General features: G+C 42.1%; 1 protein-coding gene across 1 annotated transcript; it reads right to left on the reverse strand.

Moving 5' to 3' along the window:
* On the reverse strand, positions 1-23151 carry TBX21 (T-box transcription factor 21). Its single transcript, XM_083147106.1, has 6 exons — positions 22012-23151; positions 6467-6621; positions 5545-5666; positions 4314-4460; positions 1517-1602; positions 1-676 (listed from the first exon to the last, which is right to left on the reverse strand). Exons 1-6 carry the CDS (start codon positions 22662-22664, stop codon positions 175-177), a joined length of 1665 nt encoding a protein of 554 aa, XP_083003232.1. The 5' UTR covers positions 22665-23151; the 3' UTR covers positions 1-174.
* Between the last annotated feature and the right edge of the window lie 3276 nt (positions 23152-26427).

Here is a 26427-nt window from a genome sequence, read left to right on the forward strand (position 1 = left end):
TATTTTATTCACATGACAATCGAGGGACATGAAGTAATTGTCAATTTTTACATAGAATGTGCTGTAATTTACATTGGGATCAGATGCAGTTCATCTGCTCATGGTCATTGTCCTGAGTTCACAGCTTCAATGCATGGGCTCATTAAATAAGTGTCACCATGTCTTTAATATGTGTCATTGGCTATAAAACCCACAGAATGGCATGTCTGTGTCCCTGTCACATGTGTTGGTGGATCCACCTGATCTGTAAGGTGACAATCTCCTCCGTTTACTGTCCTCCACATAGATCGCGGGTTCTCCCCAGGGATTGGATTCCTCCTCTTTTGCTCTGTTGTCAAAAAAGGGATGAAACCAGCTTGAGGGTGTAGGACTTTGTTTGGGATAGTACTGTGCTGGTCCTGCCCAGGATGAGCCCAAAGTATCTGAATAATATGCAAGTGGAGGAGACTGGGGATAACACTTCATTGCATATGCTGCAGCCATTTTGCCTGATGTGTCATAAGGGGTGTAGTCTCTGTGTGGGGCAATACCTTGTGAGGAAAGATACCAAGTTGGTGGTTCTTTCTGCTCCATTGAGTAGAGGCGGGTGGACTGTAGAGGATCCTGCAAGAAGGGTGGTGGGTAACGGACTGGTGGTGAGGGAGTAAGACGTTCTCCAGATGGCTGGACACATAACCTTCAAAAAGTGAAAAATAAAAATCACTTTATACAAGCTCATGAGTATACAACATCTTGATAACCCATATTCTGGTGGACCTGAGAAGCCCATATAAAATCAGCAAACAGAGAAAACCCAGCAACCCTTAGAGACAGGTGTATAAAGTGGAAGGTGATAACGCCCAAGCCAGTCAGCTTCTAACTGCCATTTTTCAAACCCAACTTCTATGTAAATTGACAGTTAGGCTTAAGTCACAAATAGTGGCTCATTGGTCCCGTTCAGCCTACGCACAGGCTCCTATGTGACCGTCCACACATATGCGGCGGGGCCGTAGTCCCTGGGTCCTACTGCAGCATGATGCTGTTGAAACGGACATAGGGATGACAGGATTTCAGGGAGAACACATACATTTCAACTTATGTGTTCTTGCAGTTTGGCCGGATCCTGTTCTGCAGGATCTGAGATAACGATGTGTGTGACCCAACACAGTCTCCTTGCGGCCAAGTGGGTTCTGCTTGACCACTATGATTCGCAGCAGCCAAATCAGCTCCTAGCTGTCATTTTTTAACCCCAGGCTGTAACATGACAGTTAGGATCGAATTGGCTGGTGCGTTATCACCTTCCACTGTATATTTCACCAGTCTTAATACGTCTGCCCCTCAATGTGGTGCAACAGCAAAAAGTTCTAGTTTCTAGTGAATACATAAAATGCATTTTCATTAGTATTTGCTGAGTCCTCCACATTGCTCACTTCCCTTTATCTTGGAGATGGGTATACTTTGAAAAGAGATGGGAGCATATTATTGTTAAGTCCTTTCCAGCCATCGGCAAATATAATATCTTAACAACTGTACTGACCCCATCATCACACTGGATACTTGTGAGTCACAGTGATCCCGGAATCCTTTAGCAAATGGATTGTGATCAATTTTCAACTGTGTGATCTGCAATACAATAGTTAAAGTGAGTATTCCTTCTCTGTCAGAAACCTTAATCCTACCCTTCCCTCTTGTGCCACCCCTTGCAGCCTAACCCTAACTTTACCTAATGCCTAACCCTTATGAAAACACTTCACATATCTAAGAATGGTCAGCATTGTCAATTGAAAATTTACATTCATTTTACAGAGAAAAAAGTTTTACACATTTACCTTGTTTTTTATTATTAGGGGTGTTCTGTAATGGATATCTGGTCCATGGGTCGACAGTGACTAGGTCGACCACTAATGGTTTACAGTGACTAGGGTGACGCCTATAAATTGTGGACACAAGCAAAATGTCAACATTGACATGGTCGACACTGAAAAGGTTTGACACAAATTTTTCCTGTCTTTTTGGTTTAGGCTGACTTGGTTCATACTTTACTATCCAAGTAAGCATTTATTTACAATAGGAGACAGTGATACAACAAACTGTGTATCTACAGACCATCAATGGTATGAGGGCCCTGCTCGCAAGTTTATAATCTATAGTCACAGAGCCAGATTATAATAGCGGGCCAAGCGCAGCATGGCACAGTGTGTAACCCAGATGCAGCAAGAGGACGCGGTAAATCTATACAGTGTCTATGTCGACATAGTCACAAAAATGAAAAAATTGTTGTCCTTTTCAGTGTTGACCTGTTGCTTGTGTCAATTTAGCATATGTCAACCATTTATAGATGTCAACCTAGTCACTGTAGACCATTAGTGGAGGACCTAATGATTGTCGACCCACTATACCATAAACCCTATAATGTTTGGAGAACAGTAGCATTTGATTTTTTGCACCACCAGCTCAGATGGGGGATAACTGGGTTCCGCCTTTTGTTTAATAGGAGATATTCAGCATCTTCCAGTTACACTTTGGGGGGAGAATTAGGTGAAATTACATGTAATTCAAAATATCACCGATTTTATAAATAGGAACTCTTAGGGCCCGTACACATGGGCCCTGCTTCTGATTCACTCGCAAACGCTCTCTCTAATGGACAAAACCATGTGCACTGCAGGTGGGGCAGATGTAACGTGCAGACAGGGTTACATTTGGATGTTATTTTGTTTCTGTGCAGGGTAAATACTGACTGCTTTATTTTGACACTGAAATACAGATATCATTTTGAAGTACAAATCCCACCGGAATCTAACTCTGCACATATTACATCTACCCCACCTGCAGTGCACATGGTTTTGTCCATTAAAGAGAGAATTTGCTTTTGCGAGTGAACCAGACTCCGGGCCATGGGGCTATTTTCTAAGCCATCTGACCAGATTGCTTAGAAAGTAAGCCCACATCACTCCGTGAGTACAAGGTATGACGATGCACAGTCCCTTCATGCTGCCCTCGCCCGCAGAGATAGACAGCGCATGCACTGACATCATAGGTGTGCAGCGATGTATGCTGAGTGATCCGTGCTTGAGCACGTCATGTAATGGTGGTTCTGTGTTATTGCATGTGCTTTGTCACGTAACACTTTTTACTAAGTTTGTTATATATGGACACTGACGTTTGCACATACATATATTTATTTATAGCTCTTAACCCCTTCCAGACATTTGACGTACATTTACATCATGGTCGGGATGTACTTCCCGACACATGACGTAAATGTACGTCATGACTTCAAAGTGTCACCGCGTCTAGGGACGCGGTGACAGAGGGACGATGTCTGCTGTCCCTGACACATCTTCCCTCATTGCCCAGGGGGGGCAGCGATGCCCCCCCGCCATGGGCGATCGCTGCGATTGGCTGTTCAAACGTGAACAGCCAAAAGCAGCGTTTACTGTGTAATGTGTAAAATTTAGACTCTGCTGCCCCCTAGCGTCCAAAAAAAATAATAAAAGAAAGTTGAAATAATGATGTACTAATAAAGTTTAGATATGGTCTATGTTAGTTATTAACTATTTTGAGTGGTATGATTATTTGTCTCACAAGCAGAAAATGTAACATTTTGCAAATTGCAAAATGTTCATTTTTTTTACGACATTTTGGTATTTTTCACAAAAAAAAAAAACTGTATCGACCAAAATGTATCACTAACTTAAAGTACAATGTGTCACGAGAAAACAATCTCAAAATCACTGGGATAAGTAAAAGCAAAAAAAAGTTATCCCCACTTAAGTGATACCTGTCAGATTTGAAAAAAAGGCCTCTGTCAGGAAGGCAAAAACATGCTGCGTCGGTAAGGGGTTAAATAATTGATGATGTTTACGGTCCAGGAATGATCTTTGTTCTGTCTAATGGCTGCACACAGGCCACCATTATTTTTTTTTTATGTATTCTGTTTTTATTGAAAATAGTCAGCAAAATACAGATTTGTTGCAGAGGAAAAATATTATGGTACTACTCAACAACAAAAAAGCACAAGAGGTGGTGGTAATAACAGCTTGATACAAATCTGTATACAACAAAAAACATTTAACAATTTGAGGGGAAATTGAGATAAAGAGAGAAGAAGGGGATGGAGAATGGGTGTAGGAACATGGGATGTAATATATTTATGGAGGGTGAGTGTAGGTCGTCATATTCAGGAGTTATCTGAGTCATCTGGCACTTTAAGAGAAGACGTATACGTTTTCAGGGTTCCAATAGCAGCCAGGCATCTCCAACATGAGCCAGAGGAGGATGGAAACACACAGGCCACGATTGTTGCGCATGACCTGGTAACCTATACTTACATCAGCATTCTGATAAGCAGTAACTGCTATAAATTGCGTCTCTGCAAAGGTGAATGTGTGACTGGGAGTCTCGGGGCCTCCCGAATCTGGAATGCGTGTCACATGTAGTCGCGGCTGGTACTTGTGAAGCGACTGCAGAACCACCATCTGTGAGAGCAAGGGGGAAATGTAACTGTTCATCTAGAATTTTGATTCTTCTATTGTATATATTATTATTCAGTGCGGTAACACAAATTATATAAATGAACAGAACAAAATGCATATTTTATGCAGATTCGTTAGAGCCAGGGCTGCCTAAAGCCAATTCAAGCAGGTTGCTGTCTAGGAGGCTTGCTACTTTGTCATATATTATGCAGGTATAAGCTGAGGTAAATCAGTGATCCTACCAATGAGGATTCATGTCTTATAAATGTCAACACTGTGCACAGATGCTCTATGGCAGGCATGTCCAAACTGTAGCCCTCCAGCTGTTTTGAAACTACACATCCCAGCATGCCTTGCCATAGTTTTAGCATTTCCTAATAGCAAAGCTGTGGCAAGGCATGACGGGACTTATATTTTCACAACAGCTAGAGGGACATACCTGATCTATGGCCACTCCCAACCCCATGGACTGATCCCTCCTATGACCAGTAAGTGGCTGTCGCAGCAATTATTTTGGGATTTCTCAATGGGCTGGTAGCTCATGGTCTATAGCACTATATAATACATTTCTATACAAAAATCCTATTTTTCTGCCTGTGAGATCCCTGCTGTGTTCTTGTCACCAATAGATTAAAAGTCTCCCTTAAATGTGTCTCTTGGATGTCTTGAAATGAGCTACACACCACAAAAAAAAACGATTTTCCAGTTGTCGGTGAAGGAGCCAGGTGATGGTGGCGATTACTCTCCTCCTTTATATTAATAATATGATTACTTGCGTGGGTTTCCTCTCACAATCCAAAAATATACTGGTAGGTTAATTGGCTCCCAACAAAATATTAACCCTAGAATGTCTGTGTGTGCGTGTACATGTGGTAGGGAATATCGATTGTAACCGCCACTGGGGCAGAGACTAATGTGAATGTTCAAATATTCTCTGTAAAGCTCTGCGGAATATGTATGCGCTATATAAGAAACTGTTAATAAATAAATAAATGAATACCCAGGATACAAATCTTCATGTACTTGTGGCTGATTTGTAACCTGGAAAGATAATTCTAGTTAAGATACATGTAGCATCATTGTATACCTGTGTTATGTTGCTAGATGCCCCTTTGTTGTTAGTCAGTTTGAGTTTGCTGAAAGTCACCTCCTGTCGCATCCAGTGAGCACCAGTATTGGGGGAATCAGGATGTTGGTAAATTCGGTTTCCTGAGAGAGACAGTATATAAACCATGGAATATATGTAAGGGTATCTAATAGGAAGGGGGGCATTTTCAGGAGCAGAAAATACATATTTTTTTGTTGAGTAATACATTTTTTTATGGTAGAATGTAAAGCCCCATAACATTTTTTTTTTTAAAGATATCACTCAGAAGGGCCCGATGTAGGCACTGCGCATGCGCAAATGGGAAATCTGCTTGTCAGCCTGCAGAAAGGTGTCCTGGAAGGAGGGAACACCTCCCAATGGGACTGCTTGGGTGACTGGGAGCTTGGACTTCCAATAGCAAGATACTGCCAGTCACAGTGAAGCCAGTGTAGTCTCACAGACTGCATCTGGCTTCACTTAGGCAGAGCACAGTGGTGGGTTTTACCTGCAGGGTTGCAGCAGTCCTGCAGCCTATAGTTAGAACAGGGTTGCCTACCCTCCTGGAATGTCCGGGAGGGTCCCGAAAATCGGGTCCTCCTCCCAGTTTCTGGAGGCCCCTGTTCTGGATACCTCAACCCTGCCCGTGCCGTTTAAATAACCGGAACAGGTGATCTCTGGTGAGGGGGTGGGGCTAAAGTGTCATTTTAGCCCGTCCCCTCGGCGGAGATCTGCAAATCGGGTCACTTACATCATGGGGGCGGGGCTTAATTACATCACACTGAAGCCCCGCCCCCGAACTCCAGCGGAAAGTCTCCTCTCCGGGCTTCTCCCGGAGAGGATATTTAAAAAGTCGGCAAGCCTGAGTTAGAACTGCCACTGCACATCATAGAGGCTCTATTGAATGCTTTTCTGCAGTTGGTACCTGGCATGTTGCCCTCAGCCTTGCCACATTGGATCCATTTTCCTCCTTGGAACCTCCAGTGATTCTGATCTGCTAGGACCACATCGACATGCAGAGTGTATTGAGCCAGAGGATCCAGGCCTGACAAACGGTAACTGAGGAACGGGAACATGCGCCTATGAGAGAAAGTATACAGTCACCCAAATTTAGAATAAAAATTAGTGAATAGTAAAACAACTGTCACATCAGAATAATTTTTAGCATTGTGCAGTAAGTGTGTATGATTTGCTAATTGTCTACTGAAATCTTATCATTTAAAACAGGTTTATAAAGATTACATTATTTTTCACATCATTTTTTGTTTAAACAAAATGTTTTGTTAAATTATTCAATGAAAAAAATAATATATAGCATTAGGGTGTTTAGCAGGCGTAGGCAAACTGGATCTCCAGATGTTGTGAAACTATAATTCCCAGCATGCTGTGCCACAGTTTTAGCACTAATATAATAACATGACAGCCAGCCACATTCATTTGTGGGTCCCTTGATTGGGGGAGGGGCTAAAATGATGCAAAATTATGTGATTCATGTCATTATAGCCCCACCCCTGCCCACAGACCTGCAAAATTCAGGACTTTATATACCATGGGGAAGGGGGGGGGGGCATGGGCTGCGGCAGTGATGCGGGAGACTTTGCCACCTTTCGGGATTCTGGGAGGGAGCACGATTTGCGGCACCCTCCCAGCCATTCTGGAAGTGTAAGTATGCCTGGACATAAGCATAAGCCCAACTGCAGATTCTTATTCAGCAATCCATCCAGACTAAAGCCTCATACACACTACATGATTATTTTAAAGGTATTGCTCAGAATTGCACTTCTGTATGCACAATACAGTTAATGATGAGCACTCCCACGCATCATTAATGACCCCCTCCCCCACTTCATCTACGAATGCAGCTCAATCTGATTATATCGACAGCAACCGCATGCACTACCGCAAACCCAGTGACCTCACTGGGCGATATCGGTAACCAATATTGTTCAGTGTGTATGCACTATCTTGTTTCTCTAGCAGCACCACCACCGATATTGTTGAGAGAGAAGGGGATTTATCTTGCTTCCAGTATTTGGCTATAGCTGACTTTGTAACCTAAGGAGTTAAGAGTTATCTCGCTACGCTCGCAGGCTTTGGGCACGGGGGCTCGCTTTGCCACAGATTTATATTGCCCCTCCAGGTATACGTGGACCCAGGGCATGATGGGAAAAACTGAAGGGGATCTAGACACTACCATACTTGGGAGTGCTGGAGTTGCTGCCTAGATGTGTCAGACCCAGGGGTGAGCTGGGGGCAGGATGGCATCTGCTTCTCTGGATAGTAACCTTTTATAGGGAGGCGGTCAAAATCCCGACGGCGAAATCCCGAAACTTTCTCCCTCCGTGGGTGTCCACGACACCCATAGAGGGAGAATAAATTAGAGTGCCGAGCATAGCGAGGCACCGGGCCCGCTGCGTGGCGAGCCAGCAAAGGGGGGGGGGGGGGATCCACGTACCCCCCCTTGTCGGGATTTTGGCGGTTGGGATTTTGACCGCCGGGATTCCATACCGAATCCTTTTTATATTCCAGGGCCATTCAATGCCCGCTGCTCAGCAGCTATGAAGGAGATCTAGCTGAGCAGCAGATGTCTGCCCCAAAGCAGTCTACACAAAGATGGCCACTGTCGACAAATGGGAAGACAAGTTTTCTTTCCTAGGAACCCAAGGAGTTGGAAAGTGGAAAAAAAGGGGGTGGGATCTATAAGGCTGTCCCTGGGGGAAGAGGAGCTGCTTAACATTGATGTTATAAGGTGCCATGGAGGAGAGAGAAAGCAAGTGCAGAGGTGAGGTGCACTCCAGAGTGAAGGAGAGGCCATGCAGTCCCAAGATTGTTGCTGTAGCCGAGAAAGTGTGTTGGAGAAACCCTGTGATGAACTTAGAGAGGAAGAATCTTATGAATATGGAACAACAGGTCCCAGCATGCCTGTAAACTGAGACTGTATTCTTTCGGTCTGCCTTTGTGGAAATAGAGTCCCAGCCAGCTTGTCAAATACTGACTAGTATTTGACTAGTTAGAAGCTGTTAGTCCCCTAGGAAAGACTGATAAAAGTGCAGGTCTGCCCCTTATCCTGTAATTATGCTGCAGAAGGCATTTCAACAATAAGGGTACATCTGGATGCACCTAAAAAGGAAAAAGTATAGCAGCGCTCAAACAATGAAAATATGAATTTAAAAAATATGAAAATATATTTATTATAAGAAAATACACTTGCTAAAATATAGTTTGGACAGCCAGCAAACAATAAAAACAAATAAAATAGCACACTGGAATTGTGTATTAATGTAATTCCTCACTAACCAAAGAATTTGATGAGTCCTGGAGAGTCCTGTATTATGGGCCCATAAGTTGGTGGAAGAGTTCCCCAAACGGTCATCCAGAGGGAGAATCACTTGTTGCAGATCTTGGGCTCGGAGTGGCCCAGAGTGGCGCAAATAACCAACTCCTGCTGCAAAGTTGTTTTGTTGTGGAAGATGGAAAGTATCTCAACCTTCAATGGATGACCCAACAGTTTGTATCCACTTTAGGGAGGGGGCAATTCGTGGTCCAAAATGGGGAAATCAGGACTGCAATCCACAGACACTTGGTGGGGAGGCTGCAATGGTCTCCTTACGCGTTTCACTACGCCAGGTAGCTTTATCTGGATGCACCTGACTGATTGTCCAAAGCTACGGGCGCTGACCAGTTAAGTTACCATGTGATTGATCCTGAAGACTGTAATTTTACCAAAACTCTCCATAGTTCATATTATGATTTTTATTATTAAACATTATTTATACTGTCACATATAGGAGGAGGCTGAAGTTCATGATCAAGCTTCTTACTCAGAAAATATTAATATGAAAACAATAAAATTAAGCAGGATCATTAAATTATTATTGTACAAACAAAAAACTATCCATGACACAAATATCAATTGTATTTTGCCTGTGTCAATGCAATTTTAATCATGAAATAGGCTGGCAAAGGGGCAGAGGTCCCAGATTTCATAATTTTGTATAAGAAGCCGGCGTCCTGCAAGGGTTAAAAAATGGACAGAAATAGGGCAATAAAATTGGCATAGGTACCATTGAGATGTTTTTATATATTCATATGGCAACTAAAATTGGTAAATTAAAAATGGACTAAAATCATATATACATATATATTATAATATATATATATATATATATATATATATATATATATATATATATATATATATATATATATATATATATATATATATATATATATATATATATATATATATATATAGGAAACAGTATTACCCGGCACTCTGCTTGTGATACAAATATCTTGCTGCGGTGCCTTCCAGGGAGCTCTAGGATCCAAAATAACCAGCAGGAAGAAAGGCGGCACTCTCACAGACTTGTAGTGAAGTTTAAAAGTCCATAGTCCAAAAGTCCAAGGACTTTTAAACTTTACTACAAGTCTGTGAGAGTGCCGCCTTACTTCCTGCTGGATATATATATATATATATCTATCAACTTCAGCAGCAGCACCACGGATTTGAGTATAACAAACTTTCAGGCTTTATTCAGCCATTCATCAGGCAACACATGGTTATTTTAATATTGCCTCTGCAGGGGTACTATAGGTGCCAGCAACCCCTTAATGCCCCACATGCTGCTATTTTTGGTTCTCCAAGTACCAGCATGCAGGACAGGCTTTCTGGAACTTGTAGTAAAATGTCAAGGACAATATAACCTGCCAGTGGAGCCTGGTGCTGGTTCTTAAAATATGGGGGGGACCCTACTAATTTTCCTGCCTGTGCTTTTAGAACCAGTGCCAGTTCTAAGAGTCCTGGGCTGGTTATGCATGGGGTTGGACCCCCATACATTTTTATCTGTAATTTCTATCTATACCATATGTTGCTAGCCCTTAACCTCTCCTAACCTTTATTTTCACTCACATAAAGAGTTAATGTAGTCCTATTACACAAAGGTGGACGTAAGGAAGAGGCATGCAAATACCAAAAAGTGAGCCTTACATCATTAGCATTCTGCCCCTTTGCAGGGGCAAACGCAGGATTTTCTGAAGGGGGTTTCCAGAGGGGCAGAGCAAAGCACGGAGATGGACACTTAGGTGACCCAGTATATGTCGGGTCAGTTAAAGTATTATAGATAGACCAAATGTATATAAATAATAATAATAATTATATATATATATAGAGATATATATCTATATATACACATACACACACACACACACACACACACATATACAGGGGCGTCAACAGCAGTGTAGACCCCTGGGCATAGCAATGTATTGGGGCCCCAACCGATCCTCCAGCGGTAGGGGTGGGGGAAGATTTGATGTCCTGCGGTTGGTAGGGGGTATTATATCAACGGCTCAGCATGTAGGGACTGGATCTGTAATTTCCACTAATTAACCCGTTACTGCACAGATGGTGGGAGATGAAGTGGGAGAAGGGGGCATTGGGCTGAATGAAGGGGCCCTGATACATAACTTCCAGGGTGGTAGAGGATGTTTAATATGCAGAGGAGGGGTGTATAGTGGAGTGGGCTTATTATTCATAATTTTCTGGTGGGAGGACAGCTTGCTTGACTGCAGATATCTCCAGTTCCCGGAAATAGATGATCTTAGACTTCAATGGAATTAAAAACTAGAGAATCCCACCTACCAAATGGTATTAGGGACTAGGGGATCAGAGTTCATGAGGCAGAGCAATCTGCCAACGAGTATATAAAACTACATACCAGGTGTGTGGAGCTGGAGCAGTAACTAGCTGCTCGAAGGCTGATATCTCTGGTTCTGGGAACAGTAGAGACAAGCTGCTTATGTCCTTCAAAGGGGGAGAGTCCCAGCTTTTGGAATATACCCTCAGAAAAACTCTCCGTCAGACAGAACCTGAAATATCGGACTGGGAAGAGCAATTAACAGGCTTGGATGTGGACCACTGCTTTGATGTCAGATAGCTCCGGTTTCCAAGGGCCGATTTTTTTAATTCTTGTACCCATGGAAAGAGGGGACCCTCAGCTTTCACTCCTTAGACTCCTGGGGGGGGGGGTTGTTTCTGGGTACTCAGAAACCCCCCCCTGCGTGCGCCACTGCTTTGCAAGTGCCAGCATCTGACAGTCCTCTACAGGTGACAGAGTTTGGTGAAGAAAAATGACAACAATAATGCTAAGATAGAGCAGGAAAAGGAAGGAGGGGCATTGTATGGGCATTGGTGGTCACTGCAATGCCCTGTATGATACGGCAGGCTTTGCAATGACCTGCCACACCCCTTAAATCAGCTGGCCACACCTCTTCTAATTTACACTGCCTCTCTTCAGTGATCCCCACCACTGAATTCTCACAGTGGGCCCTCCATGTCCCAGATACCACACTGGATCAGGGGTTAAAGTGAGGGGGAACAGGGTGGAACTGCGTTCCGCCACCTCTAATGGTGAGATGGAACATTTTAACCTCCACATTGGCCCTGCACAGTAATTCTCACAGAAAAGCATTGTAGTTTGCAGGGGGATGCCAAAATCCCTACCACTGGCCCTGTCTCTGCCTAATGGGGGGAGGGGGGTAATTAGGTGGCATATAGAAATGAGTTCCCCCACCTCTGCATGATCACTTTAAAGGTGCCCCATACACGCACCGATTCTGCCATGCGTTTTGTGCTAAATTAGCATCACATCGCATTGCATGCGTTGTGCATGCGATGCGATAAAAAGACAGTACAAAAGGTTTGTGCAGCACATACTTTTTGTACTGTGCAATGAGACGCCGTGGGACCGCGCATCTCATTGCACACATCACATCGGCAGAATCGGTACGTGTATGGGCACTGGATACCAATTATCTACTCAACATTGTAGAGCCAGATTTTTTTTTGGGCCAAGTGAATGCATGTGGTTCCTCATGAATTCATATGACACATTCTCATGAACATATACAATGCCAACACATTGATTATTATTATTACATTTTTATTTAAAAGGCACCACAAGTGGTATGCAGCGCTGTACAAAAAGCAGACATTAGGACAGTACAGAGTACACAAATAAACATAACAGCAACAGAACTAAAACAGAGCACAAGTTACAATTAGCAGCACATTTCGTAATACACAATACAGCTGAGATGTAGGGAAGGGAGTGAGAAGCAATGTGGGTATAGTTAGTAGGTAAGTGAGCTGTAATTCAAATGCAATAAGAGTGCTGTGAGAAAAGGAGCTTACAGTCTAGAGGGAGGGGGAGACACACAGGTGGGGAGACAGACAGGTGAGGAGACCTGAGGCAAGAAGTGAGCATGGCGATCCCGACAGTCATTTACCCGATGTCGGGATCCTGACTGTCAAAACGCCGACAGACAGGTGCTCGACTGCCACCTGCTATTTTCCCTCGTGGGGGGCCACGACCCCCATAGAGGGAGAATAGAATAGGTGGCGAGCGCAGCGAGCCACCGTGCCCGTAGCATGGCGAGCACAGCGAGCCCGCAAGGGGCTTTGTTGCGCTCACCATGCTGTCTGAGTCCGGGCAGTCGGGATCCCGATGTCAGGCTAATGACTGTTGGGATCCCGACTGTCGGACCCCTATACCACACCCGCTCAGGACATGAGGCAGCAGGTAGAGAGAGTGGACGGACAACGTTGTTATCTCCCTCCTCCTATCCTCCTCTCCCCCTTCCACCTGCACCCTTGAACCCTAACAGCCCTGCACTTTGGTCCATGCCACAACACACTCTGCTAGGGGGCAGAAAGCATGCAGAGGGAATAGGTATAGCACAGGATCGAGGAACCATGGCTCTGGTACAACAGTGTAGCTCAGAGAGATAATGTCAAAATGGAGAGAAGAAAAATAAAGACAGTTAGGGTGAGATGCAGAGTGTAGAGTGTAGAGGGACATATACAGTGAAAAAGAGAAATGTGGGGTGGTTGCGCTAAGCAGTTAAGTTCAATAATACATGGTTTAAAACATGGGTTTTTATTACAATAAAAATAGAAAAATAAAATAAAATATTAAAAAGTATACAGTTTACACAAGATTTTGTTGGTGCACACTTATTATGCCTACGGCTTAAAAATAGTAATTTAAAGAGTATGATTGCATACTAATAACATGTAAAAACGACAAGAGATTGGTGCTGCTGTATTTTGTAAATGGGGATGAAAGTCCCAAAAAAGTCACCTCAATTCAGTTGTGTCTTGTCCACTTTTGGGCCCAAAAGGAAATGGTACCTTACTGTTGGATTGGTGGTGGAATCGGATTGATATTCCACTGTATTGGCTCCGTGATGGTTTTGAAACGGAGTCTCCCAAAAGATGGTTTAGGATGTGGGGTCCTGGTTCGGCAATATTAGAGAGGTGGCGTTCCTCCACAAAGGTGTTGTTGCCCGTCCTAGGGTCCCGCACTCCAGATGGTATTTTTGTGGTAGTTCCAGTAAGGATAAGGTTTTGGAATCTGTGTTGGTCGACACAAACTGAGGGTGACGGTAGAGTTGGCAAGCAGCTGAATGGGTGTACCAAATGTCCAACGCGTTTCGCTGCCCTTGCAGCTTTTTCAAGGTGTTTGCTAGGTACAGAGTCTGGGTATAAATACCCTCAGTGATTGTGGTATTGTGCACATCTGTGTTAATTCAATCAAATTGTCGGTTTCACAAAACATATTAAAAGTTAAGGCAGCATGAGTAGGAGATAGCTCTAGACATTTAGATACTTATAAAGTTAAAAAAACGAGTATTCCAAACAATAAAAACTCACTTTTTGTCTAATATTGAAATGAGGTATTGCAGTTGCGTTTCCGGACTTCCGGTGACGTACTTCAGGCTCAGGTGGAACGCAGGTGACCCGCACATTAGTGAAAACGGAGTGTTAAACGCTCATTCGCAGCTGATTGTAGTATGCTACGGCATCTGTGGCTTATATATATTTCTTTTATGCCACATTAACGTAATTGTTATTCTTCTGTGTGTTTAGCACAAGGTTAAACTACGTGGTAACTTCCTGGTCACATGACCAAGAGGAGGATGTGTATAACCTTGCGTTCCATTGAGCAGGAAGCTCTACTAAATCTCTAGTGTTTTGTGCGTTTCACGAGACGCATGATATTTACACATAGCAGACAGAAAATATATAAGAAAATTATAAGAAAAATATATAGAGAAAATACATAGAAAAAATACATTTTGCAGTGTGTATCTCATTGTATTAATACACATGTTACACTGCATGCAGAACAGTATTGAGGTTATATAGAGGAGATTTCAATTGACTCAAGGGTATTGAAGCATCATGGAAACAGTATATTTCAGATGGGTATAATACTAGAGGTATATACAAATAAAAATTATATATAAATATAAACATATATACTATTGAGAGAGAGTACATAATCAATAAGTATAGATATAAATATGGATACATTTCCCCATAGGGTTCATAGTAAATTCCTTGTTATATAAAATACATATATGTGAATGCTTGTCTTCTAAATCTTTTCACGAAAGCAGGAGTAATAAAGAAACAAGGTAATAGATATAAAGAAATGAGAGTGGGAATGTGAATGAATGAATGAATAGAGTAGGTTAAATAAATAGATACCTAGAAAATAATGAAATAAGAAAATATACTAATATATAGAAAAATAATTGAAAAGGAGAATGCGAGAGTGTGAGGGGGGATGCATTTATATATGAGAGGAGATGATTCAAAATTATGGTCGTTCAAATGACTGTATTCAGTTCTACCGCTTCATTGAGGCCATCTGGATGGATGGTATTCATCTGAAACGTCCAGAATACCTCTTGTCTGCAAAGTTTCTTGTATCTATAACCCCCCCCCCCCCCCCCCCCCGTGTTGTTGCTGGTATATGTTCAAGGGCCATTAGGCTGAGGCCTTCTGGTTTTCCTCCATGTGCCTCGGAGAAGTGTCTTGGTACACTGTGGTTTGCTAGTTGTTTACTAACATTCCTCCGATGTTCTAAAAAGCGGGTTTTGATCTTTCTGGTAGTTCTACCGATGTATTGGAGATTGCAGGGACAACATAGCATATAAATTACGTACTCAGTGTTACAGTTTATAAATGTATTGATTTTTTGTTTTTTACCTTCGTTATTATAAACATGGTAGAGTGCAGAGAGAACTGATTTGGATCCCAGTGCTTTCTGTAGATACCCTTCAAGTAGGCACAAGTTCTCACCCATCTTTAATAGACAGCTTTGATCATGTTTGCTAGAGCACTGCTGATTTTAGCAGAGATGATTGTGACAAAAGTGTGAACAGTGATTGTATTCTGTGCACAAGGCCACTATAGTTGCAAATGAAACACTCCCTTGAGGGCTTATTCACACTTGAGACTGTGCTATGATTCTGTTTTATTTAGACAGAAAACCCGATGACAGGGACATGTGGTTTGTTAATCTATACAAGCCACAAAGTATTTCCTGTTGTGTGCCAAATGCAGTAAAGCAGTTATGGAAATCCTAGTAAGTAATCATGTTCACACAGAATATCCAATAGAATGTGGTCTGAAAATATATTGAATAATTAATGCTCACTTAAAATGCTAAATATGCACATTTGGGCTCAGTTGTTGCAAAGGTAACTGAGGTGAGCGTGGTTTACAGATTTCCTTTAAGTAGTGATGGCCTTCGTAGGCTGTTCCATCACCTGTACAGAAGCACTATTGATTAATCCATCAGTAACGGAGTACTATGCATGCAGCCTTTGGGCCGCTGCTGATCTGTTAACATCACTCGTTATCATTTGTGCTGCATCAGTGGTGTGGAGAAAAAACATTTCCTGTTGGTTATAGACTGTTCATGGTTGTAAGCTATCAATGGCCACCCCCATTATCCCCTTATTTACTTATTGCCACATTGTTCATTTTCAAGACTGTGTAAGGCAGGCATGTCCAAACTTTGGCCCTCCAAATGTTCTGAAAGTACAAGTCCCATCATCTTTGAACCACACATGTGCGGTCCAACGACCGATGCCCAGCGTTCCAAAAGCCGGAAATGTATCATGACCGACCGGGGTAGCTCACATATGTGCGGTCCAACGACCGATGCCCGACGTTCCAAAAGCCGGAAATGCATCATAACCGGCCAGGGGAGCTCACACAAATGCTTTCCAAAGACCGGATGCCCAGCGTTCCAAAAGCCAGAAATGCGTCATGACTGTCCTGGCACCCGGAAATAAACCGGAAGTCTTAACTTCCGAATTTATGGATGAATTTTGTCCAATTTTAGAAGCCTCTGCCTTCACAGAATCAAAATATCTCACCCAAATCTAAAGGACCCCATACATTAGTCCTACTTGTCCTAGGGAGAAGTCAGACCTGATTTCCCCTGCAGCTCCCCGGGAGGGGTCACACAAGTTTTGCATAGGATAAATCGCATATGCCCGCATCTCCCCCTGCCCGGCTCTCCGCTGCACCCCGCCCGCTGCCTATTTGACAGCTTTTCCTGTCCAGCTCTCCCCCTGCAGCTCCCCAGTTTGGTCCCCCCCCTGACCCTGCCTGCCTCTCCCCCTGCCCAGCTCTTGCCCTGCCCAGCACAGGCCTCGCAGTGTCCCCCGCCTGGAGGCTGCACATAAGATTTAGGAAATCTTATGTGCAGCCGGTCCGACTGTGATCCGATGTGCACGGGACTGCGCATCAGGTCGGACGAGATGGCTAAACATGCAATTTGGGCCGATATCCCACCCTGATTCATCTGAATCGGGTGAAATCTGGCCCAAATCGCATAGTGTATGGGGGCCTTAATTCTCTCGGCACAGATGCAACATTCCATATCTGAGCAATAACGGCATTTGACACATTCCTGCATTGTATATTTGTTTACTTACGTTTTGTTCTCTTAAAATGTTATTTAATTATTTTTTGCAGTATGTCAAGTAGGTAAAATAATTATTTTTTAATTTCCGTCCAGCATTTACAATTGTTATTCTACTACTTTGTATATCATATCATGTGTTCCGTACAACTCTTAGGGGTATATTTATTAAAGTGAAGTTTTTTTGTGTTTTTTTTAAATAATACTTTTTATTTTTCATATATAACATACAAAATCACAAAGAAAAGGGAAAAAACGGGGGGGGGGGGGGCAAAAAGTTCTGAAAGACTAAACGGGGTAGACAAAGGGGATGCCAGATGCAATGCATACAATGAATCACACAGTTCACAAAAGTCAATGAACAGATCCTAATATGCCGTTAGATAACATCTAGACAAGAGATGGAAATATCAGAAGAATTGGTAGGCAAGGTATAATATACAGCAAGGGTTAGGAGTTTGAGCCAGGATATTGCAGAGTTGTTAAAGTTAACAGGGGCACTGTACATAGTGGAATGTCGCTGCTTCTCTCTGTGGGCCTGATTCTGTTTTGCTCGGTAACCTGCAAAGCTATGGCACAGCCCCGGCAAATCCCAGCCCCCCGCCGTCGTATCCCCTCACAACTATGCGAGGGCATGTGTTATGAAAATACATCCTCTTGCATGTGTCCGCAGCAGGAGAAATCATTCGACGGTCAACGACCATTGAATGATTTCACCTGCCCTGGCAGAAATAAGTCAGTGGAGACTGACTTATATTTGCCTGCAGCGGGACGGAGACAGGGCAGGCTGCAAAAATAAGTTGGTACTAAGTTGGTGTTAGTTGGGCGCCCACTATAGTTAGTACGATCATACCCCCACTATTCATGTCCGCGTGGAGATGATTTTATATAGTGTGGTGAGCGCAGCGAGCCACCGAGCCCGAAGCGTGGCTCATGGTTGCACATGGTTTTGCCCATTTTGAGAAAAAATTTGTACTGCGATCAGATCTGAATAAGGGTCAATGTTCACACAATCTATCCATGACCCCTCAAAATTGACCGTTCGGGCCTGTAAGGTGTATGGCCAGCTTGAGGGTAAGCTTCTTTACTAGGTGATCTAGGAGAATAACTCCTCAACTAATGACGTAATTGCAAATATTTATATAAATCCTGCTTAGGAATATTGTAACACAATCGAAGATATGAAAAGGGAGCCAACGCTTCTGCTAAATAATAAAGCACTAGTTTATAGAAATGGAGATGTTGCCCGATCAGATCACTTATCATTTACCTAGCACTTTCTAGAACATAATAGCTAGAATCTGGTTGCTTTGGGCAACATCACCACTTCTACTAAGCTTTGGAGAGTGGTAGAGTGGTGAGAGATAGAATACAGCCAATCAGCTCCTAACTGTCATGTTACAGGCATATGATTAAAAACCTGAACCTGTTATAAGACTAGTAGTAAAAGATAATACATGTCCTATCCTATTGCAAGTTACAAAAATGGGCTAATATCATTGATACTAACGATCTCAATGTTGTTAGGATAGTATTATCCTATTGTGTAACCTGTTTTTGCTGTGCAGTAAACTACCGCTATCAGCCGATACCACCTGAGGCTGGGATAAATTCCTGGACACAAGTGTTACCGCTGCAGAAATAAGTCTCCATCACCTGTTTATCGGTGATCAGGCTTTGTGTGTCGGTGCATAAACACTTAACATCAGCTCTACTATTCTGGAGGAGAGGTAAAGCAATGTACAAATCTGATTGCTGGAAGTCAATATTTTATTTGACATATTTTTTTAATGTTCTTATGTTCTCTTATCATATGTTTAAGAAAATATCAAACTTTTCTCCACACTCCAGACAGTGGTGATGTGATAAAGGAGTTACTAGTTGATCTTATTTTTACTTCGCAGACGAGTGCTGGAACAGGTGTAATCACAAATCATTATTTAATCCACCAGGAAGCACGAATGCCAAGTTATGCAGAGGAACTTGGGAGCTTTGCTAATGATTTCTCCTGTGAGCTAAAACACCAGCTACGTACAGTGTGGAAATGAAACTTCTAATGTACGGGTCAAAAAATACAATAAAAGTCGCTAATGTTGAAATGTTACAAAATCCTTAAAAAAACATTTTTGTGGGATAATGAGGACATTCATTCAGTCTACATTCAGTAATGTTAGATCATCTATATTGTATATTGTATTATATTCCCATATCATTTAATAACAACTTCTAAAATAAACTAGTATAACCTCAAAAAGAACGGTGCTAAGAGAATAACCGTTAACAAGAACGTTATTAACACCATATTAGAAACAGAAGGATACAAAGGAAATGACAACACTATTTTTATTAACTGCATATAAATAAAGATGCACTTACACTGTAATGCAAAATGTAACCTTAGTAACTAAATACACCACGGGAGGTGATTCTGGTTGACCCGCAAAGCTGCAAAATTCACAGCTTTGTGGGTCCTCTAAAGGCCGCCCGGCGCCCGCACGAACGCCTGCCCTCAACGCACGCTTTCCCTGCACGCATGCGAATGGATGTTTAGCATCAACAAACATCCATTCGAAGCCTTGCGAGCGGGGGCCGAAATCATCTGATGGTTGCCGATCATTGAATGATTTCTAAAGCGATCACAGATCTAAGATGCAGACCCGAAGTGCCGACACAAAGCTACGTCGGTTGCAAATGCCTGAAGGCAAATGGATGATGATGAGCACTTACTAGCTTATTCTGATTGGCTGATTTGGTGAAATCACCTTTGGTCCTTACTTTATAAAGTTTAAAAAAAAAAAAAAGTTCACACGAAAGTGTTCTCTGCTTTCTGCATTGTGTTGGTTATGTTTTTTATTCCCACCTAGTAGTAAATGCATATTTTACCATCATATTTTACGATAAAGCTTGCGCATATTAGATATATAAATGACATGACAAAAACCTGGTGCATGTGCAAATGCTACTAGTGCACATTTCGCCCACGCATGCTATTACGCCTCTACAGTAGACATATTACATCTGCATATTGGTACACAAACTCAGCAGGCCCCTGATCTCTAAAGAGATCTTTATATTGTATTTGGGCAGTAGCTGCAATACTGCGAACAGAGGGGAAAACCATTTGAAGATTCGCAGCCCAGTGATCAGGTCTGAATCGGACCCATAGTACGGTTTTAAAGATCTCTCCCAGTCATCTCCCTCTTTTTCATATTTTGCCTTCTGCACTATACAATTCCTCTTAGTCTTTACAATACACAATTGTTTTCTTGTAATCTCTCCTTGCTCTAAGTACATTGCATGTATTAAAAAAGGAAAACGTTAAATGCACACAATCAACTATTGAATACCTAGAATGTGTTCTCTTTGTCCAATCACTAAACTATGTGAAAGTTCAACAAATGCAAAAAAGGTGTTAGATTTTACTGTTATATATATATAAAATTAGTCAGTTACCAGTGTTTCTTGTATTTCACTTTCTCTTTTGTGCTTTTTTAGTAACTATTAAAGGCAGTTGCTAGTTTACGAAGATAGCAGGGGGTCATACATAAGTTCACATTTACTGCAGGATTTGAAGTATTTTTCTTTTCATCCATACAAAAAGTTGGAATAGTCAAAATGAAATGGAACTGCAACAAATGTGTTTTGATATTTTACATTGTTCATGAAAGACAAATAGTTTTGTGATTCCAGATCTCTCCCTCACTCTTTTTATAAATTATATTAATTAAAGAATATATGAGACTGAAGAAATAACAATTGTACGCAAATTAACCTAATTATAAAAGGTAATAACCTCATTTACTTATTTAAAGTGATAATTGTGCTTAATATTCTCAGAATATTTTTTCTTGTACAGTAAATTGGCAGAAGTCCTACATGCATACTGTAAGCCAAACTATATTTGTGTATTGCATAAACTTTTCATTCAGTTGCTGTGTCTATTGCTGTTTGGGCTGACCATTTTCATTTCTATTCAGCATCTGTTTAAATGCTTTATACATTTTTAATTGTGATATTCCCTATTGCATCCAAAATGAATCAATTCACCTATTAAAATACAGTATGCATATATTGAAAAATATATATATAATAATTATATTTTTCATCTGCCAGAATACTTCTCCAAACTTAATCTGTTTATCCCAGTGGTTCTCATACTTGGTCCTCGGGACCCCACACAGTTCACGTTTTCCAGATCACCCGACAGGTGTACTCATTACTCACTGACACATTTTAAAAGATCCACAAAAGATGCACAGTGTGGGGTCCTGAGGACCGACTGTGAGAAAATGTGATCAAACCTAACAGGATCTACCTTCTAGTTGAGCTGACCACAGGTTATAATCTATCAGTAGACTAACTATACTATCCATATAAACCTGGACACTCATGATTTACAACATAAAAATCAGGTGCAATGCAGGCTTGCATTAAGCCAACCACAGAACCTGTGTAATTCATAAGTGTCCCAATACTGTATGTTGTATATGCAAATGTGCCGATGTAATCTGTTTATCGTCATGTAATTATTAATTTGTGTGAGGGTATACATTCCAGTATGTAGAATGTTTTGCATATCTAATGGAAGTGCTACTACAGTTGGCACATTGTGAAGGGTTATGAGTTCTATAAAATAAACATATAACCATTTCTTAGTCAAAAGGAGTCATTTGACACTTACCTGCCTTGCTTTGTGATGATCATCTCTGTCTGATGCTTGTGAAATTTGCCCCACAAGTGGTAGTTAGCTAGGTTGACCTGCACCTTCTCTGAGTTTTGGCACCCTGGACTAGGTGTGCGAGTAAAGGAGTGTGGTAGGTTTATGGGATACGACAAATGTCCATCGTCTTGGGGGTAATTTTCTGCATCTTCAGCCACAGGCGAATATTCTTGACTATAGGAGCAGTTGGTGTGGGGTATGTGGCGGGCTCCATGTGAGTATGGGTAGTCTGGGGGTAAATTCTCATCTGTAGAATCAACATGATCATATTTATGCTGCTGCGCCATGGGCAAGCTCTGCATGTCCGCTCTGCTTTGCAATTGATCAGTGCTTTGCATTTGTTTTTCACTTTCAGTCGCCACAGTGCTCCTTTTTCTAATTGTGCTCAGCATATTTGGTTCACTTTGGATCCTTGCTCCGCTTCGCATCTCCTCTGAGCGCTGCATGTCCGCTGAGCTCTGCATACCTGTTATTCCCTGAATGCCTATTATGTCCTGCAGGCCTGTGCTCTGCACCCTTAGTGTACTTGGCATTTTCAATGTGCTCTGTAGCTCTGCTGTGCCCTGTATGTGGTGTTCTGCTGATAGACTGTGCACTCGAATTTCTCTATGCATTCTGACACGTAATGCTCCGCTGCACCCATGGAAGTATCTTGGAACTACTCCTCCAGTGTCAGTGTTACACTTAGGTGGATGTCGCACAAGGGTCACATGTGTATTGTATATATGTGTGCATTTGTATATGTGTTAGTGTATTTACAGCCCCTTCCCCAGCAACAGACAGGTGCTATCACTTCAGTACTTGCTTCTCAGTACCCTAATCCAAAATCAACTTACAGACATTCTTCTCTTCCCTGAGTGTGATTCTGCACCCAGATACAGTATTTCTTTTTCCCCTGATCTTGTCACACCCCTCAAAATCCTTGGCTTGAAAGATTCCCCTTCCTTTTGTCTGTCACTAGCTGTCTGCACCCTTCATTCTGCATACTCTAGTGTGTCATCCTGCCTCGGTCTGTTTTACAGTCACTTGTTCTGTATCTTGGTGATGTCCCCGTCTGACTTTGTGAGGGTGTCAGTCACTCTTCTCTGTCACTGCCTGTCATATGGCTTCTGTGTCTCTGCTTCTCTGTATCTGTCACACACATTGTGCTTTTATCATAGGGAAATTAACTGATCACTGATTGGGTAATGTCACCCCCTCAATACTGCCTACAGTGTGACCTGTGAGGTTGCTGTCACTTAAAGTCACATTGCCACGAACACTGGGTGCTACAAGAGTACAGTCATACAGACAAATAGAACCCTCAAAGGATGTTATATTACATATTGAGTTGTATCTAATATTTTGCTTATTATATTTATTGTATTTAGTTTATGTTGGTGTACATTTATCTACACATTAAAAAGCAGATAAAACATTATACAAGTATTGGCATAAGCATATTTACTATGCAGCGCTAAACACAATAAATGTACAGCTGTGACAGGAATCTTGACCACAGTGATCTACATTGCCCTGTGTTAGAGAAGGCAGTTGCTAATCTAATTACTGCACTATGATGAGTACTGTGGTAATGAAGTGTCTTCACCCGATAAGCATATTTATTTAGAAGTATGTGTGTTTGTGATGCAGTGTGCTCTGTGTTCTGCAGCGAGCGCAGGAAGTAACTCCTCGGGTTACCGGCAGCTCTGGGAATCTGCCGGTAATATGAGCAGCGACAGGAGGGTCAGTATATAAATATATACACGCATTAAGTATTAAACATAAAAAGGCAACGTGTGGATAAAAGTTATATGTACCCCATCCTATATTTTCATTTTTTTTTTAATAGTAATAGCATTAATGTGCCCTACTGAATGCACGCTCTGTTTTCAACAAATTAACATCCATCCATAACTTCTACATCACTCACAACTTCAGCCTGCTGGCTATTACAGAAACCTGGCTCACACAATCAGACACGGCCTCGCCTGCAGCACTGTCACATGGTGGTTTGCACTTTACTCACACCTCCAGGTTTGGTAACTGTAAAGGAGGTGTGGTAGTATATTACTGTCCCAATCCTAAACACACTCTGTTCTACCACCAGTTCCTTCACTCTATTATGATTTTTCCCCTTTCTCGCTGCGTGTTGCTGCCATCTATTGCCCACCTGGGCTTCACAAACCTCAATTTCTGGAAGATTTCTCTACCTGGCTCCCCCACTTCTTATCCTCTGACATCTCCACCATCATCCTGTGTGACTTCAATATTGCTATTGACAGTCCACCATCTTTGCATGCTTCCAAACTCCTCTCTATAACCTCCTCTCTCGGCCTCTCTCAGTGGTCTGACTCCTCTACTCATGAGGAAGACCACTGTCTTGACCTTGTTTTCACAAGGCTGTGCTAAGACTCTGATTTTACTAACACTCCCTTCCCTCTCTCTGATCACAATCTCATTACCCTCTCGCTCTTCTCCATTCCCCCAAGCTCACTGACATTGAAATCATGCAAGCCTACTCTAACCCGCAGAAATACTAATATTATTAACTTTCCACAACTTTACAGCTCTCTGCAAAAACAGCTCTCACTAATTTCTACATTTACTTAGTTCTCCTGACTCTGCTGTTTCCCACCTGTACCAAACTCTTGAAACAGCCTTTGATGAAGTGGCTACCCAGCTACCCATTACACCCCACACAGGCTTAAATGCCAGCCGTTGCACTCCAAAATAACAAGACAACTACGAAATTGGTCACGTAAAGTAGAACGCCAATGACATAAATCTCGTAATCTGACTGATTTCCTCAGTCATAAGTCTTTCTACCACTCCTACTGCAATGCTTTGGACACTGCCAAACACTTCCAATCTATCATCTTTTTTCATGCCACCAAACCTAAGCGATTTTTTTAACACATTTAAGTCTCTTCTCTACCCTCCCCCTCCTCCCCCACTGGCTACTACCAGTGCACAAGAACTTGCCTTCTGCTTTAAGGACAAGATTGATAACATCATAGATGAAATTGTATGCTTTCCCCAACCTCTAAACCACTTTCTTCCCCACCTGAACCCACAAATGAAAAGGAATTATCCACACTCCTATCCTTCTACTCCACTAACTCTCCTCTTGATCCTATACCTGCACGTCATTAAAACTCTATCTCCTGTGCTTATACCAACCTTAACTAAAATCTGCAATCTCTCTCTTGCTACTGGTACTTTTCCATCTCTGTTCAAACATGCAGTGATTACTCTCATTCTCAAAAAATAAATAAAAAAAACACAATTCTGACCCTAACTCCCTCTCTAACTACCGTCAGCTCCCATGCCTCTCCAAGCTACTCGAGAGACTTTTCTACTCTCGCCTCACACACTTTCTTAACTCTCACACCCTATTAGACCCACTTTAGTCAGGCTTTCATTCACAACACTCCACTGAGACAGCACTGACTAAAGTGTTGAATGATCTGGTAACTGAAAGTCTAAAGGCCATTACACATTACTTATACTTCTAGAGCTTTCTGCTTCATTTGACACTGTTGATCACACTCTACTCATACACTGCACTCCTAGGTCTTAATGATACAGCCCTTTCCTGGTTTTTATCTTACCTATCTGATCGCTCTTTCAGTGTTCGCTTCTCTGACTCTACCTCCTCTTTACTACCTCTGTCAGTTGGAATTCCGCAAGGCTCAGTTTTAGATCCTTTGCTTTTCTCAATCTATACCTCATCTCTTGGCAAACTAATCAGCTCTTTCAGATTTCAGTATCACTTGTATGCGGTCGATACTCAAATCTATCAACCCCAGAGTTGTCACCAGTGGTCTTGGGCCGAGTCTCTGAATGCCTTTCTGTCATCTCATCCTTAATGTCTTCTCGACACCTTAAACTCAATATTTTCAAAACCAAATTATTTATATACCTACAAGCCAAGAACAGTTACCATCCTGATCTCTCCATAACTGTTTACAACTCAACAATCTACCCTACCCCACAAGCTTGTTGCCTAGGGGTCATCCTTGACTTTGAACTGTCCTTTGTTCCCCACATTCAATCTGTCTCCAAATCATGTTACATGCATCTGAAAAACATATCCAAAATACGACCCTATCTCACACAAGACACTACTAAATATCTTATCCATGCACTCATTATCCCGCATTGATTATTGCAATAGTCTCCTAACTGGTCTTCCCAAGAACAGACTCACGCCACTGCAATCTATTTTAAATGCTGTTGCTAGGCTGATCTTCCTAGCAAGATGCTCACCGTCTGCTGATCCGCTCTGCCAGTCCCTCCATTGGTTGCCTGTATTTTACTGTATTCAATAGAAAATACTTCTACTCACATATAAAGCTATTAACCATACTGCACCAGCATATATCTCTATACTTA

This window comes from Crinia signifera, chromosome 6 (genome assembly GCF_055691185.1).
Source record: "Crinia signifera chromosome 6, ASM5569118v1, whole genome shotgun sequence".
Classification (NCBI taxonomy): domain Eukaryota; kingdom Metazoa; phylum Chordata; class Amphibia; order Anura; family Myobatrachidae; genus Crinia; species Crinia signifera.